At 47.3% G+C, this 14,580-nt stretch overlaps 5 protein-coding genes across 7 annotated transcripts; 2 read left to right on the top strand and 3 right to left on the bottom strand.

Annotated features, from left to right (window-relative positions):
- Positions 1-9: 9 nt before the first annotated feature.
- On the bottom strand, positions 10-1,422 carry LOC112345747 (probable tocopherol O-methyltransferase, chloroplastic). The gene is made up of 7 exons (XM_024673057.1): positions 1,144-1,422; positions 922-1,091; positions 767-871; positions 599-709; positions 436-528; positions 277-379; positions 10-228 (listed from the first exon to the last, which is right to left on the bottom strand). Exons 1-7 carry the CDS (start codon positions 1,409-1,411, stop codon positions 110-112), a joined length of 969 nt encoding a protein of 322 aa, XP_024528825.1. The 5' UTR covers positions 1,412-1,422; the 3' UTR covers positions 10-109.
- Positions 1,423-1,424: 2 nt separating this feature from the next.
- Positions 1,425-3,612, top strand: LOC9631636 (tyrosine decarboxylase 1). The gene is made up of 11 exons (XM_024673053.1): positions 1,425-1,615; positions 1,682-1,754; positions 1,815-2,051; positions 2,106-2,416; positions 2,468-2,527; positions 2,591-2,755; positions 2,812-2,868; positions 2,916-2,980; positions 3,042-3,165; positions 3,226-3,357; positions 3,414-3,612. The coding sequence occupies exons 1-11, from the start codon at positions 1,478-1,480 to the stop codon at positions 3,534-3,536; spliced, it is 1,485 nt and encodes a 494-aa protein (XP_024528821.1). The 5' UTR covers positions 1,425-1,477; the 3' UTR covers positions 3,537-3,612.
- LOC9631174 (geranylgeranyl pyrophosphate synthase 9, chloroplastic) lies at positions 3,570-14,237 on the bottom strand. Of its 3 annotated transcripts, none has more exons than XM_024673055.1 (2): positions 13,134-14,237; positions 3,570-3,728 (listed from the first exon to the last, which is right to left on the bottom strand). In XM_024673055.1, the coding sequence occupies exons 1-2, from the start codon at positions 14,031-14,033 to the stop codon at positions 3,654-3,656; spliced, it is 975 nt and encodes a 324-aa protein (XP_024528823.1). In that variant the 5' UTR covers positions 14,034-14,237; the 3' UTR covers positions 3,570-3,653. The 3 variants fall into 3 exon arrangements, with proteins under 3 accessions (XP_024528823.1, XP_024528824.1, XP_002968087.2); XM_024673056.1 differs by lacking the exon at positions 3,570-3,728 and adding an exon at positions 3,735-3,972 and having other exon boundaries at positions 13,343-14,237; XM_002968041.2 differs by lacking the exon at positions 3,570-3,728 and having other exon boundaries at positions 12,944-14,237.
- On the bottom strand, positions 9,461-10,853 carry LOC9631635 (probable tocopherol O-methyltransferase, chloroplastic). Its single transcript, XM_002968042.2, has 7 exons — positions 10,575-10,853; positions 10,353-10,522; positions 10,198-10,302; positions 10,030-10,140; positions 9,867-9,959; positions 9,708-9,810; positions 9,461-9,659 (listed from the first exon to the last, which is right to left on the bottom strand). The coding sequence occupies exons 1-7, from the start codon at positions 10,840-10,842 to the stop codon at positions 9,541-9,543; spliced, it is 969 nt and encodes a 322-aa protein (XP_002968088.2). The 5' UTR covers positions 10,843-10,853; the 3' UTR covers positions 9,461-9,540.
- LOC9631175 (tyrosine decarboxylase 1) lies at positions 10,869-12,974 on the top strand. The gene is made up of 11 exons (XM_024673054.1): positions 10,869-11,046; positions 11,113-11,185; positions 11,246-11,482; positions 11,537-11,847; positions 11,899-11,958; positions 12,022-12,186; positions 12,234-12,290; positions 12,335-12,399; positions 12,458-12,581; positions 12,642-12,773; positions 12,830-12,974. The coding sequence occupies exons 1-11, from the start codon at positions 10,909-10,911 to the stop codon at positions 12,950-12,952; spliced, it is 1,485 nt and encodes a 494-aa protein (XP_024528822.1). The 5' UTR covers positions 10,869-10,908; the 3' UTR covers positions 12,953-12,974.
- Positions 14,238-14,580: the final 343 nt, after the last annotated feature.

The raw sequence follows: 14,580 nt of genomic DNA, 5'->3' as shown, positions 1-14,580 counted from the left end.
GATCCAGTGTAAGAAATAATGAATTATTATTGATGATTTGCTGTGTCAATTGTTCGACCTTTATGAATCAAAACAGATAATAAAGGAGGCAAGTCTCCTGCTACTGGAACTACTTCTTATCTTTCTTTCCCATAACCACAGCATACTTGAAAACGCCAGTCTTGAATCCTTTGTCCATGTAGGAGAAGTGATATGCCAAGGATATACTTGCACGAAGATGTGCCCATCCTGTTTACTCATTAGAGAGGTAAGACTCTTGTGAAAGTTTTGTATTACCTGATGTCAAAATCTTGAATGCGCCTCTCAAGGTAAAGATCTCTGCAGTGAGCAGACCCCAAAACGGAAGCATGTGCCGTGTCCAGTCTTCCACTTTTACCCCCTGGCAACATTAATCACAGTAAACTCTAAATATTATATTGAGATTACAGCACACACTTGCAAACCCGCGTCGATTGCTATAACTTTGTAATCAGATGTCTGGCACCAAGGTGGAAGAAGATATGCTGCACGGACTTTGTCCAGGATCTTCTGCAAACACAAATCACATATATTAAAATATAATTTAACTCACGTTTTCAGTCTTGATTAAATCTATGACCAGCTCATGCTTCTTGAGTGAAGTTTCGCCATGGGTAAACTCTCGGTGACACCATCCTGTGAGCACAACCCAGCCTCCGGGCTTGGCCACACGCGTCATCTCTTGCATTAGCTGCTCAGACGAAGAAATAGTAACATATGAAGCTCAAACTCTATGAGAGTGTTTTACCTTGAGTTTATCTGCAATATGATCGGCACACTCCATGCACCAAACCAGATCATACTGGTTGTCTTCGAAGGGCAGACTCAAAGCATCTGCCACTTGAAATGCCACCTGAATGAACCAAGAAGATGCTTTTGATTTGTGCGATGGTAGAGCAATACCTTGTCACAAACACCCTCTGCCTTTGCAATGGCTCTAGCTCTGCCAATCTCGTACTTACTCAATGCTATTCCTGTGACATTCGCGGAGTACTTATTGGATAGATACCGAGATGTTCCTCCAAATCCACAGCCCACATCCAGAATGTTCCTTGGCCGGCTTTGCTCGTCGTCTAGATGCACACATTGTAAAAGGGTGTGTCTCGGAGCGATTGAAATGCTTACCCGGTACTCCTGCCCAGGCCAAGAGCTCCTCGAGCATTCGGATTTGTGCCGCTCGAAAGTCGCGAGTGTTGCCAGCATCGAAGTAACCCGAATGCATATGCTCACCCCACACTGCTTCATACACCACACATCCTTCATCGTAAAACACTTCAAGCTCCTGGTTGTCCACAGCCATTGCCACTCTCACCAAGACTTGATAGAATTTAGAAATATACCTAGGTAGTAAAAGAAACTTGCCAAAGATTAAAGAAACTCTCTTACTAAACATACGATCCAGATAGAAAACGTGGGAGGAAGATTATTGATTGAGGAGCCATAGCCCGAGAGCTCAGAGATGGGCGAATCGGCACCACCACCCGGCCTCAAGTTGATGGACTCTGAGGAGTTTCGGGAGCATGCCCACCGAATGGTGGATTTTGTGGCCGACTACTATCGCCACATTGAGAAGTTTCCGGTCAGAAGCCAAGTTAGTGTATGTTTCACGTTTCTCTCCTGTTCCTCCTCCCTCGTCACTACTCACTTGTACTACTGTGTGCAGCCAGGATACTTGAATGATTTAATCCCCGCATTTGCACCTCAAGATCCAGAGTCCTTCGATGACATTCTTGCTGGTTGGTACTCCCGTCTATATCATCGAATCTCTCATGAAATCTGGCAATGTGGCTGTTTAGATGTGAGCAACATCATCATTCCCGGCCTCACGCACTGGCAGAGCCCGAGCTTCTTCAGCTACTATCCGGCAAACAGTAGCACCGCCGGCATTCTAGCCGAGATCCTCATCTCCGGCTTCAATACCGTCAACTTCAGCTGGATCGCCTCACCCGCGGCCACGGAGCTGGAGATTATTGTCGTAAACTGGCTGGGAAAGCTTCTCGAGCTGCCAGACTCCTTCCTCTCGGGATCATCAGGTCTATCACACACTGCCAAGTCTCGCTTTACGTATTGCTTGTTTTACTCTCTAGGCGAAGGCGGGGGCGTCATCCAAGGCTCAGCGACCGAGGGAATGCTCGTCACACTGTGTGCCGCCCGGAGTCGAGCCATTTCGAAGCACACGCCAAATGGGCTTGTAGAGGAAGACGTGGTGCGCAGACTCCGAGCGTACACGTCGGATCAGACTCACATGTGCTTGCACAAGGCCTGTAAGATTGCGGGCATCAAGCTGGTGGTGCTGCCCACAACCAAGGAAACAAACTACGCGCTCTCGCCTGCTCTCTTGCGTGGAGCTATTGAGGAAGGCGGGGACGATGTCATACCACTGTATCTGGGTGCCACGGTACTGTGATACGTGGGTCTTCTGCATCCTTACATAACGCTCTTATTGCAGCTTGGTACCACGTCTTCCGCCGCTGTAGATCCATTGCTAGACCTTGGTGAAATTGCTCAGGTAATCTGGCATTTCCAACTTTGTTTGCTTGTTGCTTGCTTTGATAATTGATCCATTTGCCAGGAATATGGAATGTGGTTTCACGTAGATGCCGCATACGGAGGCAGTGCGTGCATATGCCCCGAGTATAGGCATTTCTTGGATGGCATCGAGAAGGCTGATTCACTCAATGTTGGAACTCACAAATGGCTCTTGACAAATCTAGATTGCTCTGTATTATGGGTTAAGGTATTGTTGCTAAGTCATTCCAACTTCTTACTAAAGTATATTGTGTTATATTAAAGAATGCAAGAACCTTGACTTCAACGCTTTCGGTCCAGTCAGAATATCTTCGTAACAAGGTGTGGAGTAAATATTAGTTAATTGTAATTTTGTTTATTTAGTACAGGCATCTGAGGCGGGGGAAGTGGTGGATTTCAAGGACTGGCAAGTATCACTTGGCAAAAGATTCAGGTTGTTGCTTTGTTTATGTTTTAATTGTTGGCACATATCTAATTGGTTTGTATTTTTCTAGATCTCTGAAGTTGTGGCTTGTCATGCGACTTTATGGCTCCTCCAAACTTAAAAACTATATCATACACCATGCTTGCCTAGCTAGGCTTTTCGAGAGAAAAGTCAGTGAAGACAAACGTTTCGAGGTTCGTGAAATTCAACTTCTTTAATTTGAATTCAGTATAACAAAATAGTTTGTATTGCAGGTTTTAGTGCCTTGCAGATTTGGACTTGTTTGCTTCAGACTCAAAGCAATTGAGGCCAGTTCTGTAAATGCTCTCAATGAAAATTTACTCCACGCAGTGAATTCAAATGAAACAACATTCATTACACATACAGTAAGTTTCTAAATGAATCATGCCACCATGTAATGATCTAAACACCTGAAAAACAGGTGCTCTCAGGAGATTTTTTGTTGCGAATGGCCGTTGGAGGTACTTTAACTGAGGCCAAGCATGTTATTAAGGCTTGGGAAACTATCCAGAAAAAAGCCACACTACTTCTGAGCTCCAAATGATTATTTCCAGTTGATTTTATTATTGTTGTGCTAAACTTAAACTTAATAATAATAATAATAATAATAATAACGACAACAACAACAACAATAGTAATATAGTCTCCAAAAACAGCCTAATTAGCAAAGTGATCGGCGGATCAGAGGCAGTGCCTTGGTCTCCTCGAACACACCCAATCGTTCCTTGGCCTCCACCAAGAGCTGCCCAACCATCTCCCTCGACTTGTCCACGCCCAAGATGGCTTTGATATACGCTATTGGAGCTAGACTTGCTCTCCAATGGATCCTCGTTAAGCCCGCCATCGCGTCCTGGCCGGGATCTTCCCGAGCTCCTCCATTGTCTTGGTAGCATCCGTGACATCATCCATGATCTGGTAGAGAAGCCCGGTCACCCGTCCATACGCTCTCAGCGCCTCAATCTCCTGCTCGCTCGCGCCACCAGCAATGGCCCCGGTTCGTCCACCTCCACAAGACGTCGGCGCTGCTCGAGGCCGAGCGTCTCCAGCTCCACCGCGCGGTCCGGGTTCTTGACCGGCCAGCAGACCCGTTGACCCGATAGCCCGGCTCACCTCCGCCACCATCCTCGCCCGCGCCGCCAGGTGCTCGAAGCCGAGCGCGAGCAGCGCGGTGCTCGCAAAGAGCGCCGTGGGGATGCCAAACGCGCGGTGGACGGTGGGCTTGCCGTGGCGGAGCTCCGAGTCGTCGATGGACGGGAGATCGTCCTGGACGCAGAAGCTGGCCTTGATCATCTCAAGCGCGCAGGCTCCCGGCATGGCGTCGTCCTAGGTGCCTCCCACCAGCTCGCACGCCTCGATGCAAGCGATGGGGCACGTCCGCCGCCCGCCGCCCACCGCGTAGCGCACTGCCTCGTGCATCTTGAGCGTCTCGGGCTGCTTGAGCGGCGGGGAGAAAACCGAGTGGAGGGAGATGGACACGGCCTCGCGCTTGGTCTTGACATAGAGATCGTAGTCAAACTTGCTGGGCTTGGTGGTGGTGGTGGTGCCGGGGGCGGCGCTAGCGGCAACGCGGCGGTAGTGGATCCTCGGAGGGAGGACGACGCCATTGACCTGCTGGTTCATGCTTGAAACGTTCCTGCTTAGCTTTGATGCTGAGTAGTGACTGACCTTTCGTGCCAGCACAAACAAGACAAGTCTGGACTTAGTTTATTGTTCCATCACGTGCCAAGGTATTCTTGAATATTTGAAGGTTATATTCAAAATGTTCATGTATTTTGGTCAAGTTATTGTTCCATCACGTGCCAAGGTATGCCAGATAAAAAATATTTGAAGGTTACGTTGAATAGATTCAAAATATTCGTGTATTTTGATCAATCCCGTACTAAGAGTGAAAGAAGAGCGCAAACACAATTGAGAAATATTAGAACCTGTGGTTACAAGAATTGGTCCAGCTCCCATCGCCCCGCTGCTCTCTCCAATCCTATGGCATGTAAGTCGAAAACTTTTTCTTTGTATGTTTTCATGGTTGTTCTTCCTCTTGCAGCTAAACAGAACAGATCGGTCATCTTCATATTGTAAATATATAAATATACACAGTAAATATATAAATGTAATATAGTTAATGGGTGCACTCCATGGCTTACTCGAAACTGATGCATACAGTTTCTTCAGATGTGAGTACCTTGATCCACCATTTCCTGAACATGTTTTTATGTCGTTTTAATTAATTATGATTTGTTTAGCTCTTCAAGGATAGTTGGATATCTCATGGATTATGGTACATTCAGCTTATCGGTACACAAACGGGTCACTTGTTGGTGTTAGTCATTGACGCTGGTATCAGGCTCGCGACAAAGGTGATAGGGCTACTCATGACGACACTGGGGTGGAAGGCAAGAAGTTCGAAATGACATTTAAGTACAACGATTTGTAGAAGCATTTGTGGAGAAACGTCACTGTGATTTTTCTGCAGAAGTTACCCCTGGCGAACCATTTAACCTTTTGAACAGAGCTGGTCATGAGATGCTCGTGTGACAAGAAATTATTACTTGCAGCCATGTCAATACGAGAAACTACCTTTTGAGCTGTAACCTGGAAATAGCTAATTTACACCTTGTGAGCATCTTAAGAGAGCTGTAGTCACTCCTGCAGTTTACGCACGCTTGGTCGAATTTCTTCATTTAACTTCTAGCAGTACGTTTATGTGTTCCCTCATTGATTGTCTTTCTCGAGAGTAAACAAGAACGTTCCAGCAGTGTTTTATCATTCGCTGAGTTTGTGGACAACCAGCTGGATGCCTCGAGGTGCGTCGATGATAACGTGCATCCTGGGGCTGTGCTTGTAACTCGAAGCAGGACTAAATGCAAAGTTGGAGAGTAGCAATGGCAACTTTGGCACACCAACTTCTGCCCTATGCAAACTCAAGGACCCATGACAAAAAGTCATGAACGCACTCTGGATGCTTGGATGCCTTTGCAGCTCGATCTTTCTTTTAGTTTTTTTATTCTTTATTCTTTTTTGTTCCCAATAGCCTAGACCTGCCGAATTTCTGTAAGTTCTTTAAACGTTTTCAAAAGTTTTTCTGCCATGATGTACGAACAAAAGAAGCTTGTCCAGCAGGAAGCATGGACTAAAGCTTCTCGCCCGCTGCACTGACAGTGGGCATACCTTCAGCTTTTCGATCGAATACGGACATGGCAATTTGGCAAACCTAAAAGTACTATCATACTCGAAGTCTTTGTCTCTTCATTTCTCGGCACCATCTCTAACAGGGAAATGGATAGTCCAAAGCCAGACATTCTGGAAAGGCATGCTTGGGAATCCCATGGACGAAACTCTCTGCCAGGAGCTGATCCGCTACGGCCAGCACATCTAATGCGTGGTGGATGGATTCAACGAAGTCAAGCATCTCGCTGGTATGGCCTGTGCATTCATGGCAAGTCACAGCTATTCCACAAGCTCCAGATGGGCAACACCGGCTACACGATACACAAGTACATCTATGGCAGCACCAAAGATACAGATCATATGGCCAGGTCTGGCTACCTGGCCATGATGAAGAAAGCTTGAGGCTGGGACGAAGAGACATCCTCCCTGCGTTTCGGGGCATGGAGCTCACTCGGGAATGGTCGGAGATCGACTCGCTCTTGCCCCTCCCTCGGCTGAATACAGTGAAACTAGCAGTGGCGGCCGGAAGCTCGTCGCCCGTATTGGTGTCCGACCATGTATCCACACTTTACACTCGTTCTTATCCAGGCGAGGAGTTTGGAAACACCTCTGTGCCCGTGATCAGATAGTTTCCACGCTCAGGAGCCTCATTGATGAAAAATTGAGCATCACTGTGGCCGGGCATAGTTTTGGAGCTTCGCTCGCAATCCTGTGTGCCTACGACATGTCCCAATGGTAAGCTGATCCCGGTGACCGCACTTGCCCTAGGTGGTCGTCAAGGTGGCAACCATGCGTTCAAGGTGGCGGCAGAAAGGTTGCAGAGCCTCCGAGTCCTCACCGTGGTTAATCCCTTGGATGTGGTTACCAAGCTTCCGGGAAGCACTCTGGGCTACGTATCTCACGTTGGGGTGGTGCTGGAAGTTGTCCACACAGGCTTGACTTATCTGAAGCACAAACCTGAGAATCAGGCACTGCATAACTTACAGCTCTATTTGCATCTCATAGGCAACAGAGTGGAGCCCTTCAAGTATCACCAGCTTGAACTTCTGAACAAGTGTGCCACCCAAGTGGTGGAATACCCGAAGTGTGGGGATGTGGGCTTGCCTGCGCAGGTTCGAATCCTGACACAACAATTATTTATTCCAACTTAATTTTCAACAATCAATATTTTCTAATGGATGCTAGTAATGACAATTGTTTTTGTCACAAATGCAGCATTTTTATTTCAAACTTTAAGCTTGGACTAGTAAAGAGGATTGTAACCACTTCACCAACATCACAGCCACCAAGAATACAGCTCGCAGGAAGCGTGTGGTATGTGAATTGGCACTGGACGAGAATTGTCTTGATTGTGTTGGCGCAACACCACAAGGAGGTCACTCTCTAATCCATCGCACGTTCCACGTCCTGCCCGATTGGAATTGTGTTGGCTCTATCTTACGTCGATCAAGCTTGTCACCAGTAAGTTTTCCACTTTCATGAGTCTTTTGCATCTCTGGCCAGCAAATTTTTTCTCTCTATCTAATGCTGTTTTGAATCTTGTGGTGCCGTGCCCTTGTGAATGAGTGTTAATCGGTCACACACATGCTTCACGGGGCACCTCGAGACACCACAAGCTTGCGCTGGCTAGGAGGATTGTTTGCTGTTCATCACCGTCACAGCCACCATAGCAGGAGGCATGGGGAATGGCAGGCACTACTGGATGTGATTGGACAACAACTTTTTTTATTTGTGTTGGCTCTATCGTAATTTGATAAAGCTTGTGACCAATCTGTCAAAGGGCTCCACTGTCAAGAAATCTTTGGCAAAATGTTTTTAAGTCAGAAACACTAACTTCCACAGCGTCAGTCGTTCTCGCACACGCTTGACGGGCACCGAAAACAAAGTCATGTAGATAATTCAAGCGTAGAGCTCCAGTAGAACACACACAAGGCCACCATTCTTGTCAACCGGAGCAGCTTGAAGAGGCCCAAGAGCACGTGAAGTACTTTCAGCCACCATTGCTCGATTCTCGTCAGTGGGGTTGAGATTCTCAAAAGATATTGTACGCTGCATAAGTCTGTTTCCAATGTATTTTAATCCTTTCGGTCAAACATGAAGTATCTTACCATCGCCCCTAGTTTTGCCGCTGTTTCTCCTTGTTAGATGGTATTCACTATGTAAAAGTCCGAGATTGCTTGTCACTTGTTGCTCGTCGAGCTCGGACGACGACATACACCAGTCACCCCGCGAGATGCAAAGCAGACGTAAAGACACGTCGTCTACGACTGCCAAGCACCCTGCTCGTTTTCAACGCACACAACCTCCCGGACCTCATGGGAGCCAGGGGCGACAGGGCCTGCTCCTCCAGGCACTCTGTCCCTCCTTCCCCAATGACAATTGACAATATACACTTGTGTCCCACGAGCATCTCATGAACCAACTTGAATATGAATAAATAAATATAAGACTTTCTTCAATAAAAATAAAGATATCTAGCACCATTTTCAAAGTTAAAATCTAATATACACTGAATGCAGATTAGGTATGGTGCCCCATTCCCTTTCATACAAATTACGAATACCAACCCAGCTCCAGCTGGAAGCTGCAAGACCCAGTATATTCATTCATTGTTTACACGGTTTTGGGATACCGACTAAAAGATTTAGAAATGAATTTCAACAATTGTATATAATGCGATAGAGTAGCATTGTTCAATATATGGTATTCTATACTTACAAATATTATTGTCATATATTTTATAAGACCACAAGAGTGAGAGAAGGTGGGCGATGAACGTTAAGTAACTAATTGGTTAACTGATCCCATGCTCCATGCCCCATGCACAAGTGGATTGTAAACACAATGAGGTCTGCATACCTTCATAAATTTGGACTTCACAAAGATATTTTTATATAGAAAGAAAAACAGGAGCAATGGAGCTGGCGATCTCGTAATCGCTCAGTGCTATTCCTTTCACATTTGCCGAGTACTTCTTGGACAGATATCGAGAAGTTCCCCCAAAACCGCAGCCCACGTCCAGTATGTCTCGAGGCCGGCTTTGCTCATCATCTAGGAGATTGTAATAGAATAGAGAGGGAAGCTTACTTGGTACTCCGGCCCAAGAGAGGACCTCCTCGATCATTCGGACTTGTGCCACTCGAAAGTCCCCAGGCTTGCCCGCCTCAAAGTAGCCCGAGTGCATATGCTCGCCCCACACGGCCTCGTACACCACGCATCCCTCATCATAAATCTCTTCGATCTCGCTGGCCATTGCAAGAACAAAGACGCTGGCGATCCAGTGTAAGAAATAATGAATTATTATTGATGATTTGCTGTGTCAATTGTTCGACCTTTATGAATCAAAACAGATAATAAAGGAGGCAAGTCTCCTGCTACTGGAACTACTTCTTATCTTTCTTTCCCATAACCACAGCATACTTGAAAACGCCAGTCTTGAATCCTTTGTCCATGTAGGAGAAGTGATATGCCAAGGATATACTTGCACGAAGATGTGCCCATCCTGTTTACTCATTAGAGAGGTAAGACTCTTGTGAAAGTTTTGTATTACCTGATGTCAAAATCTTGAATGCGCCTCTCAAGGTAAAGATCTCTGCAGTGAGCAGACCCCAAAACGGAAGCATGTGCCGTGTCCAGTCTTCCACTTTTACCCCCTGGCAACATTAATCACAGTAAACTCTAAATATTATATTGAGATTACAGCACACACTTGCAAACCCGCGTCGATTGCTATAACTTTGTAATCAGATGTCTGGCACCAAGGTGGAAGAAGATATGCTGCACGGACTTTGTCCAGGATCTTCTGCAAACACAAATCACATATATTAAAATATAATTTAACTCACGTTTTCAGTCTTGATTAAATCTATGACCAGCTCATGCTTCTTGAGTGAAGTTTCGCCATGGGTAAACTCTCGGTGACACCATCCTGTGAGCACAACCCAGCCTCCGGGCTTGGCCACACGCGTCATCTCTTGCATTAGCTGCTCAGACGAAGAAATAGTAACATATGAAGCTCAAACTCTATGAGAGTGTTTTACCTTGAGTTTATCTGCAATATGATCGGCACACTCCATGCACCAAACCAGATCATACTGGTTGTCTTCGAAGGGCAGACTCAAAGCATCTGCCACTTGAAATGCCACCTGAATGAACCAAGAAGATGCTTTTGATTTGTGCGATGGTAGAGCAATACCTTGTCACAAACACCCTCTGCCTTTGCAATGGCTCTAGCTCTGCCAATCTCGTACTTACTCAATGCTATTCCTGTGACATTCGCGGAGTACTTATTGGATAGATACCGAGATGTTCCTCCAAATCCACAGCCCACATCCAGAATGTTCCTTGGCCGGCTTTGCTCGTCGTCTAGATGCACACATTGTAAAAGGGTGTGTCTCGGAGCGATTGAAATGCTTACCCGGTACTCCTGCCCAGGCCAAGAGCTCCTCGAGCATTCGGATTTGTGCCGCTCGAAAGTCGCGAGTGTTGCCAGCATCGAAGTAACCCGAATGCATATGCTCACCCCACACTGCTTCATACACCACACATCCTTCATCGTAAAACACTTCAAGCTCCTGGTTGTCCACAGCCATTGCCACTCTCACCAAGACTTGATAGAATTTAGAAATATACCTAGGTAGTAAAAGAAACTTGCCAAAGATTAAAGAAACTCTCTTACTAAACATACGATCCAGATAGAAAACGTGGGAGGAAGATTATTGATTGAGGAGCCATAGCCCGAGAGCTCAGAGATGGGCGAATCGGCACCACCACCCGGCCTCAAGTTGATGGACTCTGAGGAGTTTCGGGAGCATGCCCACCGAATGGTGGATTTTGTGGCCGACTACTATCGCCACATTGAGAAGTTTCCGGTCAGAAGCCAAGTTAGTGTATGTTTCACGTTTCTCTCCTGTTCCTCCTCCCTCGTCACTACTCACTTGTACTACTGTGTGCAGCCAGGATACTTGAATGATTTAATCCCCGCATTTGCACCTCAAGATCCAGAGTCCTTCGATGACATTCTTGCTGGTTGGTACTCCCGTCTATATCATCGAATCTCTCATGAAATCTGGCAATGTGGCTGTTTAGATGTGAGCAACATCATCATTCCCGGCCTCACGCACTGGCAGAGCCCGAGCTTCTTCAGCTACTATCCGGCAAACAGTAGCACCGCCGGCATTCTAGCCGAGATCCTCATCTCCGGCTTCAATACCGTCAACTTCAGCTGGATCGCCTCACCCGCGGCCACGGAGCTGGAGATTATTGTCGTAAACTGGTTGGGAAAGCTTCTCGAGCTGCCAGACTCCTTCCTCTCGGGATCATCAGGTCTATCACACACTGCCACGTCTCGCCTTACGTATTGCTTGTTTTACTCTCTAGGCAAAGGCGGGGGCGTCATCCAAGGCTCAGCGACCGAGGGAATGCTCGTCACACTGTGTGCCGCCCGGAGTCGAGCCATTTCGAAGCACACGCCAAATGGGCTTGTAGAGGAAGACGTGGTGCGCAGACTCCGAGCGTACACGTCGGATCAGACTCACATGTGCTTGCACAAGGCCTGTAAGATTGCGGGCATCAAGCTGGTGGTGCTGCCCACAACCAAGGAAACAAACTACGCGCTCTCGCCTGCTCTCTTGCGTGGAGCTATTGAGGAAGGCGGGGACGATGTCATACCACTGTATCTGGGTGCCACGGTACTGTGATACGTGGGTCTTCTGCATCCTTACATAACGCTCTTATTGCAGCTTGGTACCACGTCTTCCGCCGCTGTAGATCCATTGCTAGACCTTGGTGAAATTGCTCAGGTAATCTGGCATTTCCAACTTTGTTTGCTTGTTGCTTGCTTTGATAATCGATCCATTTGCCAGGAATATGAAATGTGGTTTCACGTAGATGCCGCATACGGAGGCAGTGCGTGCATATGCCCCGAGTATAGGCATTTCTTGGATGGCATCGAGAAGGCTGATTCACTCAATGTTGGAACTCACAAATGGCTCTTGACAAATCTAGATTGCTCTGTATTATGGGTTAAGGTATTGTTGCTAAGTTATTCCCACTTCTTACTTGTGTTATATTAAAGAATGCAAGGACCTTGACTTCAACGCTTTCGGTCCAGTCAGAATATCTTCGTAACAAGGTGTGGAGTAATTAATTAATTATCATTTTGTTTATTTAGTACAGGCATCTGAGGCGGGGGAAGTCGTGGATTTCAAGGACTGGCAAGTATCACTCGGAAAAAGATTCAGGTTGTTGCTTTGTTTATGTTTTAATTGTTGGCACATATCATGGTCTGTTTCTTTCTAGAGCTCTGAAGTTGTGGCTTGTCATGCGACTTTATGGCTCCTCCAAACTTAAAAACTATATCATACATCATACTTGCCTAGCTAGGCTTTTCGAGAGAAAAGTCACTGAAGACAAACGTTTCGAGGTTCGTGAAATTCAACTTCTTAAATTTGAATTCAGTATAGCAAAGAAGTTTGTATTGCAGGTTTTAGTGCCTTGCAGATTTGGACTTGTTTGCTTCAGGCTCAAAGCAATTGAGGCCAGTTCCGTAAATGCTCTCAATGAAAATTTACTTCACGCAGTGAATTCAAACGAAACAACATTCATCACACATACAGTAAGTTTCTAAATGCATCATGCCACCATGTAATGACCCAAACACCTGAAAAACAGGTGCTCTCGGGGGATTTTTTGTTGCGAATGGCCGTTGGAGGTACTTTAACTGAGGTTAAGCATGTTATTAAGGCTTGGGAGACTATCCAGAAAAAAGCCACACAACTTCTGAGCTTCAAATAATTATTTCCAGTTGATTCTATTATTGTTGTGTTAAACTCATAATAATAATAATAATAAGAAACAACAATAGTCATTATACCAAACTAAAGTCTCAAGCCCAATTAGCAAAGTGATCGGCTAGGTGGATCAGCGGCAGTGCCTTGGTCTCCTCGAACACACCCAATCGTTCCTTGGCCTCCACCAACAGCTGCCCAACCATCTCCCTCGACTTGTCCACTCCCAAGATGGTGGAATACGTGCTCTTGCCCGCCATCGCGTCCTGGCCCGGGATCTTCCCGAGCTCCTCCATTGTCTTGGTAGCGTCCGCGACATCATCCACGATCTGGTAGAGAAGCCCGGTCACCCGTCCATACGCTCTCAGCGCCTCAATCTCCTGCTCGCTCGCGCCACCAGCAATGGCCCCGGCCACCAACGACGCCTCGAGCAGCGCCGACGTCTTGTGGAGGTGGACGAACTCGAGCGTCTCCAGCTCTACCCCGCGGTCCGGGTTCTCGATGCCCAGGTCCACGGCTTGACCGGCCAGCAGACCCGTTGACCCGATAGCCCGGCCCACCTCCGCCACCATCCTCGCCGCCGTATCGCCGCTGTAGCGCGCCGCCAGGTGCTCGAAGCCGAGCGCGAGCAGCGCGGTTCCCGCGAAGAGCGCCGTGGGTATGCCAAACGCGCGGTGGACGGTGGGCTTGCCGTGGCGGAGCTCCGAGTCGTCAATGGACGGGAGATCGTCCTGGACGCAGAAGCTGGCCTTGATCATCTCAAGCGCGCAGGCTCCCGGCATGGCGTCGTCCTGGGTGCCGCCCACCAGCTCGCACGCTGCGATGCAAGCGATGGGGCACGTCCGCCGCCCGCCGCCCACCGCGTAGCGCATTGCGTCGTGCATCTTGAGCGTCTCGGGCTGCTTGAGCGGCGGGGGGAAAGCGCGGTGGAGGGAGATGGACACGGCCTCGCGCTTGGTCTTGACATAGAGATCGTAGTCGAACTTGCTGGACTTGGTGGTGGTGGTGGTGCCGGGGGCGGCGCTGGCGGCGACGCGGCGGTAGTGGATTCTCGGAGGGAGGACGAGGCCATTGATCTGCTGGTTCATGCTTGAAACTTTCCTGCTTAGCTTTGATGCTGTGACCTTTCGTGCCAACACAAGTCTGGACTTAGTTTATTGTTCCATCACGTGCCAAGGTATTCTTGAAGGTTATATTCAAAATATTCGTTTCCGTCAAGTGCCAAGGTATTCTTTCCAGATAAAAAATATTTGAAGGTTACGTTGAATATATTCAAAATATTCGTGTATTTTGGTCAATCCCATACTTTATGAGAGGAAGAGTGAAAGAAGAGCGCAAACACAATTCAGAAATATTAGAACCTGTGGTGTTCTTGAGTCTTGATTCATTTCTGCAAGATAACAGCCGTTTCCTCGCTTGTGAGCTAGGATCACCAATTCTTCAATCAATTCTTGAACAATTTCAGACAAGAAGAGCTTTCCTGTCCATAAGATATAAGAATTGATCGCTCACGCCTGTACAAGCCAAACGAAAACAAGTTCGAAGTGACGCGACCATGCTCGTACAAGCGGCACGGAAAAGAAGTAAAGCTCTCGTCCGGAAAACAAATCTAAGATTTGGAGGGAGAGTGACCGA

Source organism: Selaginella moellendorffii, unplaced genomic scaffold (genome assembly GCF_000143415.4).
Source record: "Selaginella moellendorffii unplaced genomic scaffold, v1.0 SELMOscaffold_10, whole genome shotgun sequence".
Classification (NCBI taxonomy): Eukaryota; Viridiplantae; Streptophyta; class Lycopodiopsida; order Selaginellales; family Selaginellaceae; genus Selaginella; species Selaginella moellendorffii.
The sequence above is the reverse complement of the archived record's forward strand: the minus strand, read 5'-3'. Positions and strand labels throughout refer to the sequence as shown.

Bases quoted from the DNA above. Each gene is read 5' to 3' on its own strand.
- LOC9631175 (XM_024673054.1), top strand. From the start codon at position 10,909: ATGGGCGAATCGGCACCACCACCCGGCCTCAAGTTGATGGACTCTGAG. The intron at 11,047-11,112 runs GTATGTTTCACG...TACTGTGTGCAG, and splicing joins CGGTCAGAAGCCAAGTTAGT to CCAGGATACTTGAATGATTT. The intron at 12,187-12,233 runs GTATTGTTGCTA...GTTATATTAAAG, and splicing joins GCTCTGTATTATGGGTTAAG to AATGCAAGGACCTTGACTTC.
- LOC112345747 (XM_024673057.1), bottom strand. From the start codon at position 1,411: ATGTTTAGTAAGAGAGTTTCTTTAATCTTTGGCAAGTTTCTTTTACTA. The intron at 872-921 runs GTATTGCTCTAC...TGGTTCATTCAG, and splicing joins CAGAGGGTGTTTGTGACAAG to GTGGCATTTCAAGTGGCAGA. The intron at 529-598 runs GTCATAGATTTA...TTGTGTTTGCAG, and splicing joins CACTCAAGAAGCATGAGCTG to AAGATCCTGGACAAAGTCCG.
- LOC9631174 (XM_002968041.2), bottom strand. From the start codon at position 14,033: ATGAACCAGCAGATCAATGGCCTCGTCCTCCCTCCGAGAATCCACTAC.
- LOC9631635 (XM_002968042.2), bottom strand. From the start codon at position 10,842: ATGTTTAGTAAGAGAGTTTCTTTAATCTTTGGCAAGTTTCTTTTACTA. The intron at 9,960-10,029 runs GTCATAGATTTA...TTGTGTTTGCAG, and splicing joins CACTCAAGAAGCATGAGCTG to AAGATCCTGGACAAAGTCCG. The intron at 9,811-9,866 runs GTGTGTGCTGTA...TAATGTTGCCAG, and splicing joins CAATCGACGCGGGTTTGCAA to GGGGTAAAAGTGGAAGACTG.
- LOC9631636 (XM_024673053.1), top strand. From the start codon at position 1,478: ATGGGCGAATCGGCACCACCACCCGGCCTCAAGTTGATGGACTCTGAG. The intron at 2,417-2,467 runs GTACTGTGATAC...CTCTTATTGCAG, and splicing joins CACTGTATCTGGGTGCCACG to CTTGGTACCACGTCTTCCGC. The intron at 3,166-3,225 runs GTTCGTGAAATT...TTTGTATTGCAG, and splicing joins GTGAAGACAAACGTTTCGAG to GTTTTAGTGCCTTGCAGATT.